A 24,096-nucleotide genomic window follows, 5' to 3' on the forward strand; every position below is an offset into this window, starting at 1 on the left:
ACATCAGGATTTAAATATTTGTTTATGTCACGAATGTTGGTAAAAGTTTATTTTTTATATTAATGCTATTTAATTTGTGATTGGAGTTATGTTGTTTGGAATGAAAATAGAGATATCGAGTTCAAGTGAAGACGAAATGCCATGAGGGTTTCTACTTTCTCAGCGTGACATTCTCGGATCGTCGTATGCAGATTCGCCATTGACTGGGTATAGAGCTATTCAAACGGGTACGTTTTTCATGGAAGTCTTTCACGAACCTGCTGTCCATGCTTGATGTTCGACTACAGGTGGCACAGGAATGTGGAATTTATTGGTTCCATGGTTTCCCATTCGCCGTTTTTTTTTTCTAAGTCTTTCACGAACCTGCTGTCCATGTCTGACGTGCGACTGAAGGTGCCACAGGAGTGTTGAATTTATTGGTTTCATGTTTTAGCATTCACCGTTTTCGCATTGTTTGTTTGATTTCGGCTCCCCACCTCACTAGTGTGTGTGTATATATATATATATATATATATATATATATATATATATATATATATATATATATATATATATATATACACACACACACTCAAGTATCCTTCTTTCATTCTCATTGTGTGTCTGACTGTCTGACTGTCTGTCTGTCTGTCTCTGTCTGTCTGTCTGTCTGTCTGTCTCTGTCTGTCTGTCTGTCTGTCTGTCTGTCTGTCTCTCTCTCTCTCTCTCTCTCTCTCTCTCTCTCTCTCTCTCTCTCTCTCTCTCTCTCTCTCTCTCATGTGCGGTCACATATTTTCAGCATCAGACTCCATACTCGGAGTACAGATACAACTTTGTGCAGGAAGTAACACTGGCTATTTGGCCACAGCCTCATAAACCATGTTGAGGCCGCAAATTGAGGCAAAAGTCACAAATACAGCAATTGTTGGCAAACAGGACGACCAATAATTGTTCTCCGATTGAAAAATCTGGATTTTTTTTTGAGTGCAACACAATAAACCTTTATTAAAGTCCATGAAATAATTTACATAGACAAATTAACCAAAACTTTACCCATCACTGGGGACAGGTACTTGTGCTAGCATATTCATGAAATCTTCGAAAAGCATAATGTAACATTGGGCCTGGCTTTCCCAGAGAGTTTGAAGAGTAACAATTTCATAATGCAGGAGATTTGGGGTTGTTTTGAAATGCGGTTCTATGGCAATACAATCATTTAGACATCAGAGTCAAACTTTCCAATACTTTCTAGATACCTCAGCAAAGGAAGTGTAGATAGCTTTGTTCATCACGTACCATTTTTCCCATGCAGCGCAAGTATTCCATGCTGTCGACGCATTTGTGGTGGATGCTGAGCTTGCACGCCTTGCACCGGAGGCCATACTTGTTGTTACTTCCTGTGTCTGCAGCACACAGGCAAAGTCAAGAAGCAGTACAATGAGGCAAGTATTGGAATTTGGCCACATTCTCATTAAGCAAAGTACATATTCATGAATATTCTTTGGAAATACATTATTTAAATGATGTCTTTCCTATGGTAGTTACTGCATGATGTGCAGATACGTGAAAAGTGTATTATGATCTGGGACAATTAATTATGTATTAAAATATTTTTGTTTGCTGAAACATTGCCAAAATGTTTAGACAAACTGTTTGTGTTTTTTTTTTTTTTTTTTTTTTGGTCAAGTAATTAATTTTTAATTTTGGTCAAGTAATTAATTTTGGTCAAGTAATGCAGGAAGATGGGGAAGATGAATGGGAGGAGTGAGGATTTGTTGAGAGAATATGCATTAACTTTGACAATTGAATAACTTTTCACATGTTCAGCTCTACAAGTTTTATGCATTTTGGTTCCATTCAAAGCTGCAATCATTGAACAATTTGTATAATCACACCTCTCTGGTGCTGATCATGTGAAAGTTCATCTCGTGAATTTTTCAGACATAAAGCAACTGACATTGAATGACTGTTTCAAAGTTATCAATAAAAAGATGTTCACTGTTTCCCTATTTGAACAAAACAAAATTGAGCATTGATTACACAGATCAAAAAGTGTCATGATTAAAAGTTATGGGGAAAATAGAGTTCAATATAAATGGTTTATAAGGGCGGAGGGGTGCTTGTTTGTTGTCGGTTATATTGACTTGGAATAAGATGGAGCAAATTGATTGGAGCAAGCAGATTCAAAAAAAAAAACACCTTTGGAGGTCATTTTTCCCCGCAGAGCAGGGGTTGGCCTTTTTGGGGCACCGTGGTCCCCTTTTTGGAGCAATGTTTTACGGCCGGATGCCCTTCCTGCCGCCAACCCTGTTAGTCGCCTCTTGCAACACACAGGGAATTACCAGTGAACTGGTACTCAATTTGCCGACCTCGGAAGGATGACAGGCTGAGTCAACCCCCCTGGCATTAATTCAGTGATCGACCGGGATTCAAACCCAGGATCCTAGGATCCCAAGCCGGCACCCTAACCGCTAAGCAAATTGATACAAAATAATGCAACCAATGAACAGAGAAAAGCTCACAGATTAAAAAACGATCAAACAACTTCATCTGAATCCTCAACTTTCATTCAAGCTGGGCCCTGCTCATGTCAATGAATGCAGATCATTTGCACATCTCTTCTTGTGCAAATCATCCTTGACAGGGCAAAACACATTTCAGATTTTACATTTGCAAATGGAAGTGCAGGAAGATTAAAGCATCGACAGAAGACTTAAAAACGAAGGTAAATTTTTGGGTGAGATTACTTGATACTGTGCTCACTATGAATTGTCTAGACACCAGACTGAGTCTTGACCGTGCCAGAAGGGACACTAAACTTGAGACGCATTATTTAGGTCAGGACGTAAAGTCAGCGATGCAGTCTGCAATTACATTGCTGCGGTTAATAATCCCATGGTATATTTTGAAAAGATGATGCCATTGTGTATTGGTATCCTTCATATATTCCCTGCTTGGGGTTAGCTGCGTAATTATCACAACCAGCATCAGGTGTAAATATGGCACAATCAGGCCTTCCTCCAAATACCTTCTCATAAAATGATTCCTCATTACCAGGTCGGTCTTGAAAAAGGAAGACAATGGCCAGCACCCTCAGTGATTGAACAAGCAAATCTCTCCATCTCCAAACTCTTTTCAGCAAATAATTAACTGTCTGTGCAGCACATGGACATGATCAATTGCTATACTCAAGCTTCCAAGGTGATGACCCTTCCACCCCAATATTCCTTTCTATCTCTCTTTCATTACTTACAACTGCCGATACCCTTTTTTAGTTTGTGTAATCTCTGCTTTTCAGCCGTCTATTCTACTGCTTAAGTGGTTTATGGGAAGTTTGTGTGTGATGTAGATATATGTCGAGATTAGACCCCATTACTGTAGTGGGTACCAGGAAGCAAGTGCCACATGAGCTATGACCAAAAGGAAATGCCTGCCATGCAATAACCTGTCGGTGATACACAAAACAGTTCTGGTATTAGTCAGGAACAATTTAAATTGAAAATAAGTAGACAGTGAGCTGACGGTCATCTCTTAAGGTTGAGATTCGGGGTATTCCCTCTGGGAGCCCCCAAATCAGAAATAGAAAAATCTAAGACTCTAAGAGAGTCGGAGTAATGGTTTTCAGAGCAATCGATCGGTAAATAAGGGACGATTAAACATCCGCAGTTTCAGGGGGTAACCCCACCCCCAGGAACTCCCATGATCAAAAGTCGAAAAATTGAAGCCAGAGTGATTGTGTGGGCGACTGTCTTGTATTCATGTGTCAAGTTTCAGAACAATCAGCTGGGTGACAAGGGAGGGGTAGCAAAACGTTAACATATGGACTGACGGACAGACAGACAGACAGACATCCGGACATCACATCAAATAGTAGAAGCTTATCTCTTCGAGAATCGAAATAAGATGACCACAAAAGGCTCCTCTGGCAAAACAGTTGCAGAGGCTCCACCTTTTAGGAATGAGCTTAGCAGAGCTGCACCCCACAACATCTCAGTAGGATTGTACTGCATCCAACACCAGAAAGATAATTTAATTCTCAATTTATGGACCAGTCCACTAGAGAAGGAACTCTTACAAAATCCATATATATATATATATATGCATGTGTGATATGTGTTTGTTTTTCTAGATGGCTCAAATAGGACATACTCAATAATTTCATATCTTATGTTGGTATTGGACCAAACAAAAACTTCAGTCAGATCCAATCCATATGGGACTAAATTCAGGACCAAACAGGCCAAAAAAAGTGTTAGTGAAATGTTACCATAATTTGTGCCGAGATCAATCATGTTAGTATACTTACTTATAAATGAACAGATGCTTGGTACTGCAGAACTTTAAAATACATGAAAACAAACACGACAAACTAAAATTGACACTGATTGGTTCGTCAGTCACGACGTAAATGGTAATCTGAACTCCCATTGGTTGGATTATAGTCATCACTATCTCTGGCTCTGATTGGCTGCAGCGGAGTACAATGTACTTAGAGAGCATTGACTCACCAATTGCACAAACACCTTGGAGGGAGGGGAGATGGGGTTCCTCCAAAGCCGAGGGCTCACTATTTGCATATGAACCATGGACAGGGGTTGCGGCAACACCATTGATATTTCCATGTTGAAAGAATGACGGAATGTACAAATTTCTTTTGACGACACAATTGCGGGTCCATGGAAAGGATCGAGGTTGCTTCCACCTTACACAGATGTAACATACTCCGACCTCAGTTTACTATCTTGAACATACCTGTATCTGCATTGTACTGGTCTGCACAGACGGGGTTGGCAACCAAGTGCTGTGTAACGGCAGAAGACCAAGAAGAATTGACCAACGGCCCTTGAACGTTCTTACATGCCCGTTTGAGTCCTCACTCCCAAGTTCTTTCCACGAATCGACAGAGGGACGGACATGCTGTTTAATACGACCAGCTAATCTTCGGCCCGAGTACCGAGCTTCACATCGGCACTTAAACTCATAGATAACATTGCTGATTTGTAAGGCGGGCAGCACATCCTTCTTGACAGATGTGAGCAAACAGCGAGAGGCGAAGATTACTTTAAGTTGCACAGCCAGGTACGTGTTTGATACCGTATGTTTGATTTGTTCTGCAAACCTTCGTGATGATTGTCCTTTCCATGGCATCCTGATATATTCCGGACATTTGTCTGGACCGATCTTGTGTTCCTTTGTCGTGTTAAGAAACTTGGGCACATATCTCTTGATTATATACTCCAGGTAACCATTGTCACCGAGTATACTCATGATTTTGTCCATTTCAGCAGAAAGATTACGAGGTGAGCAAATCCTCCTCGCTCTGTTCACCAGGATGTTGATCAATGCAATTTTGTATCTCGTGGAGCTGTAGGAATCCCAGCGAGTATACTGCCCAGTGAAGGTACACTTCTGGTAGATGGATGTAGTGAAACCACGTGCGGATCTTTCGACCAACACATCCAAGAATGGTAAAGTATTTGAAGATCCCGCTCCATGGTGAACTTCAACGTTGGATGGAGAGTGTTGAGCTTTGTCAAGAATGCGTCACATGCCATCTGAGACTCAAACAAAGCAAAAATGTCATCAACATACCGATAGTATAGGATGGGAGCATCCACACCTTGCCAACCAGTAAGTTTCTGTATTTCGTGATAACCCACAAAGATATTCACAAGCACTGGGGCTAATGGAGAACCCATGGACACACCATCAGTTTGGACATACATGATGTTGCTTATACTAAATTTAACTTGCCTCGTTGCTGTGTTCATCAACTCCACAAAGACTTGTTCTGAGATCTGCGGATGTTCCAGATCACTGTGATATAGCAGATGTGCACATATTGTATATCAATAGTCTCCGTCAGTGGGACATTCGTGAACAAGATTTGTAAATCAAAGGAGGCGATTATGTTGTCCGCAATTGTCGGTGTTGTAGTACAAATTGCTTCAGGAAATGTGAAAGAATCTGTGATCACCAATTGTGAAAGTGACTCCAATCCTGGTTGCAGGACCTCTCCCAACCACTTGGCCAGTTCATGTTGTGCCGAACCAACCATAGACAATATCGGTCTTAGTGGGACATTTTCTTTGTGCATCTTGGGCAAGCCGTACATTCTTGGACGTTGGGATCCAACAGGTTTGATTCTGTTGTATAACTACTTTGGTCATTCACCGCGATTGTGGAGCTGTAATAGCCAATTTGCTAATCTGACTTTCCAACCATGACATACGATCGTATTCCGCTGCAGGTGTAAGTATGGAGAGAAAATTATTTATAAGCTGCAATAAAAATACTGGAAAGAAGGTGAAAGACAGATTCAACTTCCATTGGCTTGGATATCATACTAGAATACGCCATTTATGTCTGTCTGATGAATTTTTGACGCCAATACATTCCGTCCTTACTTATCCAATCTCAACCAAACTTGACAGGATGACCAAGGGTTACATAATGAAGGTTGTAGCGCATTCATTTGCCCCCCTCCCCAAGGGGGTTTTCCCCACCATTGCCGTCAATGGGGTTGCATGTTGAGGTGTATATCCATGTTAAGTTAGCTTTATCGTGGCGTTTTTTCAAGGCCGCTTTGAATAATAAAACTAACGATAATAGCATAATATTAATGTTATCACAAAACAATAGCAATAGCATTAATATCCCACCTCCCCAATGTGTTTTTCCTCCTTGAACAAACATCGAGTCAACGTTTATAAATAGCTTATCATGGCGTTTTCGTGGGAGCAACGGCCCAAAGGCCTCCCCCAGAGGTAAAAATATTATAAACCACAAACACGTATGATTAGCTTTTTAAACGGTCGCTCATGCTATTTATAACACCAATATAACACTAAATAAAGAAATTTGTAGGAAACCCGACATCCGTGAGGTAAGTTTTACTTGCAGAACTGAGCGAAGATCTTCTGTACTCGAGGTAACCCATAAGTGTTGGGTTAATAACATGACCCTTACTGGCGCAAACGTGGCGTTTTTCATAGTGAACTTTTGAAACTCGCTCCTGCTGTTTAACACCAAACTGTATGGGAGGAAGGTGTGCTCATTTACGAAGCAGCTAGCTAGCGCTTGCCAAGCCAGCCGTTGCTTAACGGTTTTGAATTGAATGCTTGCTCAAATGCTTAAACCACTTGGCGATCTCTCCACAAGAAACTTTGTAAATGAACACACACCCAATGTTCTTGAGACCCGACCATAGATCGACTGTAATCGATATACGCCAAAGAGGAATGACCAAAAGAGGAAAAAAAAGTCTGAAGCGCATGCAAATATAAATCAACAAGCTTTGGTGGACTGTGTTCTTTGGATGTCGAACTTTTGACACAAATACACAAAACCCACAAAATATACATACATTATATACTCTATATATATATATATATATATATATATATATATATATATATACACACTGCCACTCCCGTAGTTAGCGGGTGTACTTGTGTACCAAAAGAAGCTTCAGAGACAATGATCCGAAGATAACTGACTTTCATGTGTGGAAACATGCGTGGACTGGACAACCCTCCCATCCACTTTCTGAATAATCCTCTCCAAGAAGTTCTGTCACTCAAGCTTTTGGATCGCACTATCTGCAAAGATCTTTCCTGGGAAAACCACATTTCAAATCTGGCCTCCAAACCCAGTCGCCGACTGGGCATCCTCCGTCGTGCGAAGTCCTTCATTGGCACACCTGATCTCCTCACCACATACAAGGCTTTCATCCGCAGCTCAATGGGATACTGTTCTCCCCTCTGGGCCGGTGCTCCTGCCTCACACCTGGCTCGGCTTCACGCTGTTGAAACCAAAACTTTCAGAATCATTGGAATCTCCCGCGATGAAGCTAACTCAGAGGGCCTTTCACTTACTCACCGCAGGCGGGTTGGTGGTCTTTCTATCTTCTACCGACTCCTCTCCGGCCTTGCCCCTCCCCCCCCCCCCCAACTCTCTCTGGGCTCTGTCCCTCAAATATTCCTGCAGGTCGCACAAGATCTGCGTGCAACCCTCTTATGGTTAAACTGCCAAAATCAAGACTCTCTGCTCACCTCCACTCCTTCATTCCTCTTTTCTCCCTCTTCTGGAACAAACTCCCACACTCTCTTCAATCTCAGTCCTCCCTCCAGGTCTTTAAAACAGCTGTTCACCACCATCTCTTATCTTCCCCCATCCAAAACCTTGATCTTTTCTACCCCCGCTAATTTCACCCCAGATTCACTTTTTTGAAATACCAACTTCCTTTTTGGAAGTCCTTTTCAGTGTCCTTGTGTTTTATACCTCTCCCACCCCCCCCCCCCCCCCCCCAATTCCCACAAACAATCACGAAAGAATATCCCTTGCCTGCTGTATTTGGTAGATATGCAATACAAAGAGGCATTTCCACATCAAACCAAAATCTTCTTTCCTACAGGATTAAGGACTTTAAGCTGATTGAGTAAGGCAGAGAATAGACAGACAATAAATGAACATAAATATGATTGAAGATATTAAATGGGAGGTAGGTGGCAGATTACCAGACTAGGTGGTGTAATGGTTTGAGTGTCCGCGCTGAGTCTGGAAGGTCCGCCCTGTCCGAGTCATACCAAATAACTTTTATAAAAGTACATGCTGCTTTCTTGCTTGACGCTTAGCATTTAAAAGGAAAGTGCATGGACAAACAATGCTGGAAAGGCAATGGCAAACCACCTAGTATAACCGTTGCCAAGAAACTGCTTCGACAGCCAAAACCCTCTGCAAAGAGTACAGTGCATCAAATCAAATCAACATGAGAGAGGATTAATGGATGCCCTTTTTTGAGCAAAACCCTTTCACAGCAAGTGCTGGTTTAACACAAGGGCCCACAATCACCATTCCAGTTTGACATCCTTTTGACATTTAAGACCACCTGCTACAAACTGCCAGTTCAACTCTTGGGGGAGTCCACTCCATCTGATGATTACCAGTGGACGGACCCCAGCAATTGCACGACCATGCATTCTGGTATTTGGGTTAAGAGACGTGTGTTTCTTTGAACATGTTTTTCAGCCTTCGGGTTGAAGTTACATACGTGCACTGGTTGGACAAGCTTTGTTGGAGTGTACTTTGGATGTGTGGACAAGATGTTCGTCCAGGCTTGGTTATAATGTTTGATTTTTACCCTTTTTAACTGTCACAAGATGGCCAGCTGTACCCAAAGTTATGATATGACCATGCATTCTAGTCTGGTGGGCTGAGGGTATGTGTTTCTTTGACCATGTGCTTCAGCCTCCCCCCAAGCCCTCTCCCTCCCACAGATCTCCCGATGTCCCTGCTCTCAAATGTTGTACTTGTGTGCTTCCCTCTCTCTCCCCATCTTGTCTCCCGCTCCCTTTATCTTATGTTTTATGTGTCAGTTTGTCTTTTTGTGACTAATATTAGCTCTTACACAAGCCTCGATCTTGTATACACAGAAAAAGAAAAAGAAAAAAAAAGTCTGAAGTGCATGCAAATATAAATCAACAAGCTTTGGTGGACTGTGTTCTTTGGATGTGGAACTTTTGACACAAATACACAAAACCCACAAAATATAAATACATTATATACTGTATATATATATATATATATATATATACAGTGCATTCAGAAAGTATTCAGACCCCTTCACTTTTTTCACATTTTGTTATGTTGCAGCCTTATGCTGAAATCGTTTAAATTCATTTTTTCCCTCATCAATCTACACTCAATACCCCATAATGACAAAGAGAAAACAGGATTTTATAAAGTTTTGCAAATTTATTAAAAATAAAAAACTGAAATATCACATTGACATAAGTATTCATACCCTTTGCTGTGACACTTGAAATTTAGCTCAGGTGCCTCCCATTTCTCTTGATCATCTTTGAGATGTTTCTACACCTTCATTGGAGTCCACCTGTGGTAAATTCAATTGATTGGACATGATTTCGAAAGGCACACACCTGTCCGGCCAAACTAAACAATCGGGGGAGAAGGGTCTTAGTAAGAGCGGTGACCAAGAACCCGATTGTCACTCTGGCTGAGCTCCAGAGATCCTGTGTGGAGATTAGTCAGGTTCACTCTGTCAATAAATTATATTTCGTTCAAAATCATGGTGGATTAGCAAACCTATACATTTTTGGAAAGGTTATAGCATAAGGAAACTAAAAATCAATGTTTACATTTGGAGAGATACCTGTATGGCGGCCATTTTGGATTTTCAAAATGGCCACTGTAAAATACATATTTTGTTCTATTTCTGCCTCTAATTACCCTAAAAACTTTTTAAAATATACTAAACCTATATTTTCAGGGACAAGGAATCCAATGAAAGTATCAAATTAGTGCTATGGGGAATGGTAAGACACGAATCAAAGGTTTTGAATTGCAAAACACTGTCTTTATATTCGCGATAAGTTGCATAATCAAATACATGTTATCATTTTGTACAGGCAGTTAATAACATCAAAATGTGTCACAATAATTCATATCACCAAACATACACAGGCAGTCAGCAAAATCATATGTACACATGCAGTCAGTATAACTTCACATCTACACAGGCAGTCAATGACAAAATATACACAGGCAGTCGAATGGTCGAATGGTCGATCGAATCGAATTCGATGAATCGAATCGAATCGAATCGATCGAATTGGTCGAATGGTCGAATGGTCGATCGAAGCGATTGGTCGATTGGTCGAATGGTCGAATTGGTCGAATTGGTCGAATCGAATTGGTCGAATCGAATTGGTCGGAATTGGCAAATGTAAACATTGATTTTCAGATTTTCCATGTAATAACGTTTCCAAAAATGTATAGGTTTGCTAATCTACCATGATTTTGAACGAAAAAACATGGTGAACCTGACCAGATGGGAGAAACTTCAAGAAGGACAACCATCACTGCAACACTCCACCGATCTGGGCTTTATGGTAGAGTGGCCAGATGGAAGCCACTCCTCGGTGAAAGACACATGAAAGCCCGCTTGGAGTTTGCAAAAAAGCACCTGGAGGACTCTCAGACTGTGAGAAACAAGATTCTGTGGTCCGAAGAAACCAAGATTGAACTGTTTGGCTTCGTCTGGCCACTCTGCCATAAAGCCCAGATCGGTGGAGTGTTGCAGTGATGGTTGTCCTTCTGGAAGTTTATCCCATCTCCACACAGGATCTCTGGAGCTCAGTTAGAGTGACCAGCGGGTTCTTGGTCACCTATCTTACCAAGGCCCTTCTCCCCCGATTGCTCAGTTTGGCCGGGCGGCCAGCTCTAGGAAGAGTCCTGGTTGTTCCAAACTTCTTCCATTTAAGAATTATGGAGGCCACTGTACTCTTGGGAACCTTCAATGCAGCAGAATTTTTTTTGTAGGCTTCCCCACATCTGTGCCTCGACACAATCCTGTCTCTGAGCTCTGCAGGCAGTTCCTTCGACCTCATGGCTTGGTTTTTGCTCTGACATGCATTGTCAGCTGTGAGACCTTATAGAGACAGGTGTGTGCCTTTCCAAATCATGTCCAATCAATTGAATTTACCACAGGTGGACTCCAATCAAGGCGTAGAAACATCTCAAAGATGATCAAGAGAAATGGGAGGCACCTGAGCTAAATTTAAAGTGTCATAGCAAAGGGTCTGAATACTTAGGTAAATGTGATATTTCTGTTTTTTTCTTTTTAATAAATTTGCAAAACTTTCTAAAATACTGTTTTCTCTTTGTCATTATGGGGTATTGAGTGTAGATTGATGAGGGAAAAAATGAATTTAAACGATTTCAGCATAAGGCTGCAACATAACAAAATGTGAAAAAAGTGAAGGGGTCTGAATACTTTCTGAATGCACTGTACATACATATATATATATATATATATATATATATAAAACCCTATCACATCATAATTATGAATGAAAAAATCTACAGGCGGAGGCACCACTATGGTGAAAATTCCGTGTGAATCGGACCAATGGTTGCTCAGAAAGTGAATTTTAAAAATGCAGACACACATGTCCGCCATATGTACGTACTGCACTTATGCCACACGTACGCACGCAGCCGATCGCTTAACCCCGCTGTCTGCTTCATGAGCGCAGGGTAACAACTCACCACAGGGTAATTACACAAAATTCAAAACACCTCAACACCACGTCCATGCCATGTTATCAAAAAATACCTCACCGCCACGTTATTAAAATTACCTCACCTCGACGTAATTACCAGCTCCCGCTGTGCAATTCAAAACACCTCATCACACGTGTAACAAAAATTCAAAACGCCTCATCACACATTGTAACAAAAATTCAAAACCTGGTAACAGGCTTGTTTTAACTGAAGATGATGACTTGTGAGTTGCTGTGTTGTCATGATTTCCATCAATCATAATACAACCATTTCTTTTGCACAAATGTATTTGTAATATAACTGATATAATATTTTTTATAAACAATTGAAGTTGAAGACTTTAGGTGAAAATTTTTAAATTAAATAATTAATTATTTTTTTTTCAAGAATTTTCATTACAAAACCCTTTAGGACACACACGGGAGAGATAGGTGCATACCGGAAGTTTGGAGGAATAGTTCAGTGATGAGATAACACAACACAACGCAACACAGACACTGCACAGATAATAATAAAAATAATAATAATTCTTCGGCTTATTCATATAAAACACCAAACAAGGCAGTCCGAAGACTGACAAATTCATGTGGTTTACATTGTAAAATAAAAAAACATCATTTTTCAATAAAATAACAGTAAAGTAACAATAAAATAACAATTACATCTGCATTGCATCAAAATAAAAACAATACCATTAAAAAAAGATTATGGTCTTAAGTCAATAATAACATAACCATTGCACGGTTAAAATCACAGGATATACAAAAAACAAAGGTCGTAATTTTACTCTGGAAAAGTGGTGATGAAAACACACGATGTACAAAAATTAATGTACTGATGATAACGAGGTCAATAAAGCTGTGAGGTGGGGAATGGTTGACTTTTATACCGTTGCGTTCTCCAACTGGAAAAGTCCAGGTTTACAGAGTTTCTTAGTTGGAGGAAGGAACGATATTGAGATTGACGGATAGGAGGCAGAATTTAACGATGACTCCCCAATTTGAGAAGACTTGTTCCAAACCGCGTGAGGAATTCGTGTCTGTGCTCTGATAGAGGGAATTTATTTTTTTTGGACACAGAATCGTGTAAGAGCAAACACATTGAACATGAAAACATGCACATACACATAAAACATACAATGAAGGGAGTGGGAGACAAGAGGGGGAGAGAGGGAAGCACACAAGCACAACAACAGAAGAATACAAGGACGTCGGTAGATCTGTGGAATGGGGAGGGCTGGTGGAGGAGGGAGGGGTACACAGGAATGTCACGACGAGGAATTTCAGTAAAGAAGTTGGGGATTGAAAGAGGCGGATTTGGGATGTTTTAACGGGGTAGAAAAGATCAAGGTTTTGGATGGGGGAAGACAAAGATGGTGGTGAACAGCTGTTTTAAAGACCTGGAGGGAGGAGAGGGATTGAAGAGAGTGAGGGAGTTTGTTCCATAGGCGGGAAAAAAGAGGAATGAAGGAGTGAAGGTGAGCAGAGAGTCTTGATTTTGGCAGTTTCACCAGAAGAGGGTTACTGGCAGATCTTGTGCGACCTGTAGGAATATTTGGGGGACAGAGCACAGAGAGAGCTGGGGGAGCAAGGCCGGAGAGGAGTCGGTAGAAGACAGAAAGACCACCTATCTGCCTGTGGTGAGTGAGTGAAAGGCCCTCAGAATCGGCTTCATCGCGGGAGATTCCAATGATTCTGAATGTTTTGGTTTCAACAGCGTGAAGCCGATCAAGGTGTGATGCAGGAGCACCAGGCCAGAGGGGGGGGACAGTATTCCATTGAGCTGCAGATGAAAGCCTTGTATGTGGTGAGGAGCTCAGGTGTGCCAAGGAAGGACTTCGCACGATGGAGGATGCCCAGTCGGCGACTGGCTTTGGAGGCCAGCTTGGAAATGTGGTTTACCCAGGAAAGATCATGGCAGATAGTGAGACCCAAAAGCTTAAGTGACAGAACTTCTTCAAGAGGATTGTTCAGAAAGTAGATGGAAGGGTTGTCCAGACGGTCTTTTCGGAGAGACAAAGTGAGAGTGTGAGATTTGTCAGGATTGAAAGACATGTTCCACTTGTTTGACCAGTTTGTTGTTTTGTCCAGGTCTGCAGAGAGTGAAAAGGCTGCAGCCTGCCGATCTGAGGGATGAGCTATGTGATGTCAACATTTTGTTTGTATGAGTTACTGTTATCGTTTGTTATGCAAAGGATTGCACGCTTTTGCACTCGTTCAACCTCAACGCTCTGTGCCTCGGTCAATCTCGAACCCCACACAGGAGAGCCGAACTCGAGTATGGGGCGGACATACATTTTGTAAATGGTCACCAGGTCACCAACAAGGACACCATTTTTATTCAAAACACACAGTATGTACAGCCGTTGTGAAGCATGTGTAACCATTTGCAGGACTGGACTATTCCATCTCAGGTCAACTTGGTTGGTGATGCCAAGAAGGGTAAACGAATCCAACATTTGTAAGGGTGAGTAATCATTGGTTAATTGAGGTTGGAAAGGTAGGTGCTTCCAGAAGCTGATTTGCGTGGTCTTGAATTTTTCAGGTTGAGGTCGCAAGTTATTTAATTGACACCACACACTGAAAGCATTCATCTGTGTTTGCATTGTGGTTTGTTGGTTTCTGGGAACTACTTCCACCAAAGTCAGATCATCAACATACTTCCATCTGTAATTTGTCGGAAGTACTGCATCGTTGATCATCGTTATTAAGAGAATGGGACATAACTTAACCCCGAAATACTCCAAATGTGAGATCCAAGGAGTGGGAAGTAAATCCCTTGTAGCGAACCACTTGTGAATGATCACACAAAAAAAACTGCAGATAGTTGGGAGAATCTCAGGATTAACCCCGACCTCAATGAGCTTCTGGGCCACTTTGCTATGATTGATAAGGTCCAAGCCTTTGTGAAGTCAACTGCGCAAATGTTCACATGATGGCCCGGTTTGTCTGTTTCTGTAAATTACATCGAGCTGACATACTGACAAGGTCGTGATTGATTGAACTACCCTTTATGTTGCCAAATTGAGCTGAGTCAATGCGAGGCCTAAGGTCTGCCATCAGCCGGTCCGCCAAAAACTCTGGAGAAACCTGGAGCGCCTAAGATTGGTCGTGGTTGGTTGCACTCGGTCACCATGGGGCAATTTGCTACAGCACAGACGGAGGCATTCTTCCAACTGTTGTAGTGAGTGGACCTGATATCTCATCGGAAAACTTTGATCGGGTAGGCACATCGTTCTACCTCATATCTACTAATCACTGGGGGAGCATGTAAATATGAGGACAAGCTGGAGAGGTCAAGGGCTGGTAACTCGGTGCAAATTATAGCGAAGTGTGTGTCGTGTTCAATAACCAAATCATGAATTGTCTTGTCCGCTTCTGGTAACCGGGGAGATTTCTTTTTTGAAACCAATCAGATTTCTAAGTTGTTTGTGCCATTTACCAGATTCCACTAGTTTCAGGTGTTCAATATTCCATGAATAAAACGTTTTTTTCGCGTTTCCTAGTTCTCTTTGAACTCAATTGCGAAGTTGTTTGTACAGGGCATTGTTGCCCCCATTCATATACTGAGACCCGTCTCGATATCGGACGACAAAGGTTGATTTTTTACGTCCACCAGCTAATACCGGAAGAGAGGACACCAAGCTTAATGCCCATCCGCAGGCTGGTTGGCGTCAGATTCAACATGTGGCAGGAATTTGTAATTTATTCAGAGTGGTGGTGATAACCCACTTCTTCTTCATGAAAGATACTGTGGGATCTGCGTATCATCTGCCAGCAAATCCTAGCAGACAGGATATCCAGGATCCTAAATCCAAAGCCATATAATTACGTTCGTATGAAACACATGAGATCCCCAGTTGTATGTACAAACCGCAGCCTTAGATGCTCATGTCATATCATCCACATACAACAGGTAGCACTAATTATACAGCTAAAAGTAAGACAGGAAGTGGAACAGGAAACCATCTCACAATGGCATACTCAAAAAAGATACAGTAATAGCCACAAACTAAATGTAGACAGCCAGCTTTACGCTACCATCTGAGGAATGGCATGCTTCATGATGCAGCAACTACATGACAAGGACAGTTTTCATTTTTTTCCTTGTTTTATTAAAGTCAGACTCATTTTCATTAGTTGGTGGACATCAACGATCCCACGGTGCCCCTTCACGAAGAGTAAGCGAGCTATCGCCAGCACCCTGGCCAAATTCCAAATTCCTGCCCTGACTTCCTGTGTCCCTGACTTCCTGTGTCCCTGACTTCCTGTGCCAGAGTGACAACGCATCCAGGATTGTAACCCTACAGTATAAACTGCTTCGGTAGCCCCGATATGAGACCCCATTGGTGTCTGATGTCAAACGAGACCGTTTATGCCCCAAGCAGCACTACATCTGGAACCATTGGCTAAATAATTCACCAAATGTCTGTCTGTCCGTCTGTCTGTCCGTCCGTCTGTTCCCAGGTACCGCAAAAACGGCTGAACAGATCGCAACAAAATTTTGGGTGGGTAATCCTGGGACCCCCTGGAGTAAAATAGGCTATATTGTTTTTCCAATTTTTTCCCCAATTTTCCAATTTCCAATTTTTCCAATTTTCCAGTTTTTCCAAACACGATCGAATAATATTTACCGATATGAACAGTGATGTGGCTTTTATTGAAATTCGACAAATACTGTTTAAATTTTGATGATTTGCGTGTGATATGATTTAACGGATGTTTATATAAATCGTTTAAAATAAAAAAAGCCTTCCATTTCTGAAATTTTGCCTTTTCATTTGGGCCTCCCATTTGAAGCCCTGCCCGTGAGTACCGCTGCTCGTTGGCTAAATATGTTGTTTGGTATGATGTGTCGGCACATATTGCTTCCAAGTTTAATGTTCACTAGAATGAGATTCGGAAGATCAAGCAAAATGGATAACAGCCAGAAAGTCAACAATTTTGCCCTGATTTGAAAGGATTTTATGGGAGCAATATTGCCTCTAACTTGACTGATCCGTGTCAAATCCCGAAAAAATCAGATTCATCATAAAGTGATGTGTGGTTTATGCCAGCATAGGCCACTGCATTCTATATTAAAGTATTTTGAATGAATCTCATAAAACTGAGTAGAGAGGTATCCAAACATCTGCCTACATAGACTCTCAGCTTTTAATATAAAGTAGCTTGCACTGCAGGAATACAAATGCCTGACCGGTCTAGTTCTGATCCTGCAGTTGAATCTTGCTATGAAAAGTCAGTGCCCTTTCCTGAATGCTGAGAACATTCAAAAGTTATCTTCTTACAAAAAGAGAGAGGGGGGCGTGTTGGGTGGGAGGAGGTGAAAGGAGGGAGGGGAAGGGCTGGGGTTCGGGTTCGGAGGGAGGATGGTGCAGCATGAGGGAGGGGAAGGGATGGAATATTTTTGTGATTTTATTCTTTCCAAACATCAGGAATTTTTCAAGATATCAGATTGAAACTTAAGCAGCTTATTTGTACGCATGTGTAGTATATCGGTATAAAATATGGTCAAAATCAGTCAAAGGTCCTGGGCAAACGGTCCTGGTTTGAATGGCAAACGTGATTCGGGAGATCTCGTGAGATCTTGGCGGGGAGGTCACGGTTTTTCGAAGCTGTCCACAATCTTCACACGCACGCTCGAAGTTAAGTAATTGTTCACAATTGTATTTTTGTCGAAACTGTATTTATCTTACGTGTGTATAGTGTGTCCCTAGGAAGATTCTCGGTGTTAATATTTCATACCTGTATAAAATAGTCGAGTATTTCGTGCCGCGTTATTTACGCCCTAGTTATTTTAGCTTCCTACCTGGAGGCTTTGTTTTCTCTCAGCGGTCGATTGTGGTCCATCTACTCTCGTTCTCTCAGTTTTTTCCCAGTCTTTTCACCCCATACTTCCTTGTTTAAAATCTTAACTCAACAAAAACAAAAAAGAAAAAACATTTCCTTCTTTGTTCTTTTCATTCGTTCGTTCTTTCACCACGTGTTTCACCCCTATTTCACCCCATTCCCCAGATCGTTTTCACTGTTCAATTTAAAAGTGCCTAAACTCTCCTTTCACCTTTTGCCCTGTTCACGTGACTCATGGTTGTCCCTCTCGGCCCTCTCCCCGTTGGTATTTTTGTGAATATAAGATTGTTCTTCATGGTTCTGTTTAAATATGTTTAAACTTTCCCCTGCAGTGTTTTATTCAGTGGTATATTACAACACGCTGTTTTTCTTCCTATTTAAAAGGCTTTTTTCAATTTCCTCTTCAACTCATTCCACTTCAAAAAAAAAATTCAATCTCTTATAATTCGAAATCACTACATGCTCCAAATTCACATTCATTCCACCCCTCCTCTATCGTTCTCAAACGGATCCGCTAAGTTGAAAATCACAATAAACCCAATTTGTTAGAAATGTTCGTCTTTCATTAATCATCCACTTTCTAAACTCCCCCCTTGCCCTTCCCCTCCTAAACTCCCCCCTCGCCCCTCCCCTTCAAAACTCCCCCCCGACCCCTCCCCTTCAAATCTCCCCCCTTACCATCCCTCTCCAATTCTCCCCCCTCCACCCTCCTCCTCAAAGCTGCCTCCTCCCCACTTCGTCTCCCTTCTATCTCATACCTCCACCTCCCCCAACCTTCCACTTTCCTCTGCCCCCCCCACCCCCCCTCAAACAACCCCTCACTGTGCCTCATCCCATCACCATAAAACCTTTCGTCCTCCTCATCCTTCCCATTCTTGTAACTCTTCTGTAATCTCTGACACACTATCAACTGCTCTCCCTACCTCCCCCTCTCATCCTTCATCTGACCCAACCCCTCCCATCCCCTGTCCTGCACCCGATGCTCCCCCTCTCTCCTCATTAACGGTGTGGACCTCAAACATCCGGGGCCGTCGCCCAAACCTGACTGATCTCTCCATTCAGGTTGCTTCTGACAATCCAGAGTTGATCTGCTAAACAGAAACTTTCCTCCTTCAAGATGTCTCTGATTCCTTAATATCTCTTCCTGGTTACTCCCTCCTCCAGTATGATAGACCTGAGCCTCGTCCTGGTGGTGGGGTTGCTATCTTTATCAAAAACTCTCTTCCTCACTCTCCTTGCACTGCCCTCTCTCCACCCCACCCCCAGGAGTACCTCTGGCTATGGCCTCCTCTCCGCTCCCACCTTTTGTTCATATGTGTTCTGTACCGTCCTCCAAACAGTGATGACTCCATTTACATTTCGCTGTCTGACAACATGGACCAACTTCTATCAACTCATCCAAACTCTCTCTTCCTCATATGTGGCGATTTCAACTGTCATCATGCCAGCTGGCTGGGTGTGGGTTCCTCTCTCACCAGCCATGGCACCTCAGCAAAGGACTTCTGCGACTCATTGGGACCGACACAATCTGTCAATTTCCCGACACGGATCTCAGTGAATGGAGTATCTTCTCTTCTCGACTTGATTATGACAAACTTCCCTGCAAATGTCTGCTGCTCTTCTTCTGCTCCAATCGGTTCTTCTGATCATGTGCTTGTTAAAGTGGACATCTCTCTCGCCATTCTCAGAGAGCCTCCTCAGCGCCGACGAGTCTGGCATTTCACCCAGGCTGACTGGCACGGTCTGCAAGCAGCCATCAATCATCTGGACTGGTCTCCCATCTCTACTGCCTCTGACATCAATTCTTCCTGGGAATTCTTCCAAAGCAAACTGCTCTCTATCATGCACAGATTTATCCCATCTCGTCTTCAGTTGTCTTACCCTTCATCCCGTCCATGGTACACTGAATCTTGTGGCGAGGCAGTTGCCCTGAAACAACTTGCCTTTGCCTCTTGGATGGCAAATCCAACTGAAGGCAAGCTCAGTTCCTTCCACCAAGCTCGGACAAGTGTGTGTCTACGCTCAGGAATGCCAGGAAGCACTATCTCTCCACACTCAAGATTGAACTCTCAAACCTGTCTCCTTCCTCCAAATCCTTGTGGTGTCTGGTCAAATCCGTTTCTGGTGTTTGTTCCCCCTCCATCCCCTCCCTTACCTCAAATGGCTACACAGTTGACACAGCACATGACAAAGCCGAATGCCTCAACTCTGTGTTTGCCTCAAATTCTTGTGTCCCAAACCCATCTCTCTCTGTTCCCACCTTACCCAGTCGAACCCAACTGCTCCTGGAACCTGTGTCCTACTCTCGTGACAAGGTGGAGAAGTTTTCGTCAAACCTCGACTCTGATTCTGCAACTGGACCAGACGGCATCAGCCCACGGGTCCTAAAATCCTACTCTGCCGCTCTATCTCACCCTCTCTCTGTTATTTTCACCCACTCTTTTGCTCAAGGTCATCTGCCAGCATCTTGGAAATCAGCAAATATTACCGCTTTACACAAAAAAGGTGCAAAAACAGATCCTTGCAACTACAGACCAATCAGCCTGCTCCAAATTATCAGCAAAGTCATGGAATCCATCATTGCTTCAGATATCAAATCCTTCCTCTTCTCCAATGGCTTGATCTCCGATCATCAATTTGGATTCAGACCAGGTCATTCTACTCTGGACATGTTCCTTCTGCTGTCTCAACAATGGATGGACGTCCTCAATGCCAAACAGGAAATCAGAGCTGTCTCCCTTGACATATCACGTGCCTTCGATATGGTCTGGCACCCAGCTCTGCTCACCAAACTCTCCTCCTATGGCATCCATGGAAATCTCCACACATGGCTTGCGGACTTCCTCTCTGGTCATAGTCAACGTGTGGCCCTGAATGGATTTCTCTCATCTCCCCTGCCTGTTCTGGCTGGAGTTCCCCAAGGTAGTGTTATGGGCCCTGTGCTATTTCTGGTCTTCATCAATGATCTCTCCGACTCTCTGGAAAATCCTCTCTATCTCTTTGCTGATGACTCCACTCTCTGCCGCTCCATTCCTCATCCCTCAGATCGGCAGTCTGCAGCCTCCTCACTCTCTGCAGACCTGGACAAAATCACAGACTGGTCAAACAAGTGAAACATGTCTTTCAATCCTGACAAATCTCACACTCTTACTCTGTCTCTCTGAAAAGACCGACTGGAAAACCCTCCCATCCACTTTCTCAACAATCCTCTCCAAGATGTTCTGTCACTCAAGCTTTTGGGTCTCACTATCTGCCATGATCTTTCTTGGGAAAACTACATTTCCAAGCTGGCCGCCAAAGCCAGTTGCCGACTGGGCATCCTCCGTCGTGCGAAGTCCTTCCTTGGCACACCTGAGCTCCTCACCACATACAAGGCTTTCATCCGCAGCTCAATGGAATACTGTTCCCCCCTCTGGGCCGGTACTCCTGCCTCACACAAAGCTCGGCTTCACGCTGTTGAAACCAAAGCTTTCAGAATCATTGGAATCTCCTGCGATGAAGCTAACTCCGAGGGCCTTTCACTCACTCACCGCAGGCAGGTTGGTGGTCTTTCTGTCTTCTACAGACTCCTCTCCATCCTTGCTCCCCCAGCTCTCTCTGTGCTCTGTCCCCCCCAATATTCCTTCAGGTCACACAAGATCTGCCAGCAACCCTCTTATGGTTAAACTGCCAAAATCTAGGCTCTCTGGTCACCTTCACTCTTTCATTCCCCTTTTCTCCCGCCTCTGGAACAAACTCCCCCACTCCCTTCAATCCCACTCCTCCCTCCCGGTCTTTAAAACAGCTGTTCACCACAATCTCTTATCTTCCCCCATCGAAAACCTTGATCTTTTCTTTGCCCGCTAATTCACCCGATACACTTTTTTGAAATTCCAACTTCTTTCCTGGAAGTCCTTGCAGTGTCCATATGTTTTATACCTCTCCCACCTCCCCCCAAGCCCTCTCCCTCCCACAGATCTCTCGATGTCCCTGCTCTCAAATGGTGTGTTTGTGTCCTTCCCCCTCTCTCCCCATCTTGTCCACCGCTCCCCTTGTTTTGTGTTTTATGTGTTGGTTTGACTTTTTGTGTGATTAATGTTCTCTCTTTCACGAGCCTCGATCTTATATACCAAAAAAAAAAAAAAAAAAAAAAGGTCAATGCCATCCAAAACATGTAAGATACCTATTTGGATGGCAATTAGAAAAGGTATCAATAAAAATTTTTACGCACAACATTCCATCATGGAAAACACTTGGTACATCAAATTTCCAAAATTACCAAATTGCTGTTTCCCTGGCAACTATTGTTTATTTGTGTTTCACGAGTATCATGCTATGCACAACTAGTTCTTCTTCTGAGCAGACTGCCATTGTTTGTAAGGTAAACATGTACCACGTATCATGGTCCACATCATCACTTTACATTGAATTCCTGTTTCTACCAATACACACTGCAAAAAAATTGCTCATTTGACACACAAAAAAAAAAGGTTGGAGACGGCTACCTAGTATACGTAAAAACAATCCCCTCCTCCTGGAGTCGGTAGTAGGAAGGGCTTTAACCTGGTGTTGTTGCTGTTCTGGCATGGCAAAGCTGCCCCTTCATTTAGGTATACTTCCTGTGACTGGGAATATGCATAGAGGTGTTTTTATCTGCCACATGTCGCAAATCTACAATAACTTTGCGTTGCTGTTGTTGTTGGGGTTCTTCTTGGGGGTTGATTTTTGGATTGTGCACCCATTGGTCGGACAGCTGCCGGACCACACCCACATCTGTCGCTTGACTCCACCCACCATAGCAATGAGACAAAATGATATAGCCGCCATCTTGGTTTTCTGGTGGGCCTAAGACATCAGGCCTGTAGGCCTCTGCTGATTATACACTGCCCGTGTTTGTTGTGTCTGATTTCCATTGGCTTTGTTTGGGTCAAGTGTTATTCACCATCAGGGACCCGAAACATTAAATCATATGTCAAATAATAGTAAGCGAGGTTTATTCAAGCCCTTTAGAAAGCATGGTATGTCAGAATGCATAGTAATCAAGCGTTATGTTACACAAATTACATAAAAATAGCAATTACATAATTTTTGAATGGATCCATATCGGGGTTAAACAATCTGTGACAGTGTGATGAATCAGCCCGTTCTGATACAACTGTGGAGGAGGCTGTAATGGGTGAGAGGTGTCGAGTTAATCTTTCAACAGTGTATTAAATGTGTGTTTCCCAATCGACCCTTTACCGGATTTTGTCGCAGATTGTGACCACAGTGCGGCCACTTTTGTCATCCTGCGCTCGCGAAGCGAAAACAGGGTTAGGTGATCGGTTACGTACATGCATGTCTCCATTTTAAAATTAATTTTCTCAGCAACCGTCAGTCCGATTGACATGAAATTTTACCATAGGAGCGCCTCCGCCTGTATAATTTTTTTTTTGTCTTATATATATATACTGTGTACTACATGTCTACATTGAGTAATTAAAAATAAGAACAAGTGTTATGGCCTCAAAAATCAATGTTAAAATTATTCAATTTTCAATGTTAACTTTTTACATGTGGTGAGTCGTTTCCTTTCACCAGTCCTTCAATTATGCTAATGAGATGATGAGCTCTCCTCGAACTGCTTTCTGCTGCTTGTCCGAATCCACATGAGATGTAAATCAATATCGTCTTTATTTGCCATTCCTCTCCAGAGATGTGTGCATGTACCAGCTCGACATACCAAGCACTCAGCTTTCCATTCTTCTCGACCACTTCAAAAACATAGGAATTTTGTCTTAAGTTCTGCAGTGAATTTACACGTTCGTTTTGGCATTGTAAAGAAGAGAATCAAAATAAAATCAAATAAATGTATGCAGTATAACAGTACGGATTCAGAAAATACACTGAATGAGCACGTCACTGGACTCTCACTGCGAGTTTGGACAGGAAGTTGGCACCTGATGTTTGAACACGTCCATTACGACACGGCGGAGTAGTACAGACTTGTAACAAGCTGTCCTGGTCGAAACATTACATTACTGCATTTTATCACCGTAAGAAAAAGTACAAAATTGTTTAACTGTTCAAACCAGGTAAAAAAGGTATTCCAAACCTTAAAATGTATCCCTTTGGAAATGCAAAATCAAAAAATGGCAAAATCCAGACATTTGTAGATATTTTTAAAACCCGGCCTGACCGAGATTTAAGGATCGAAAAGGAG

General features: G+C 42.6%; 1 protein-coding gene across 1 annotated transcript in view; it reads right to left on the reverse strand.

Moving 5' to 3' along the window:
- The window catches only part of STAC (SH3 and cysteine rich domain), a 249,134-nt gene that overhangs the window by 153,404 nt on the left and 71,634 nt on the right, over positions 1-24,096 (reverse strand). The window contains exon 3 of the mRNA XM_068122179.2: positions 1,276-1,382. Within this exon, the coding sequence (XP_067978280.2) occupies positions 1,276-1,382 (107 nt within the window). The remainder of the gene's footprint in view (positions 1-1,275; positions 1,383-24,096) is intronic.

The sequence above is a fragment of the Myxine glutinosa genome, chromosome 7, assembly GCF_964187855.1.
Source record: "Myxine glutinosa chromosome 7, kmMyxGlut1.1, whole genome shotgun sequence".
NCBI lineage: Eukaryota > Metazoa > Chordata > Myxini > Myxiniformes > Myxinidae > Myxine > Myxine glutinosa.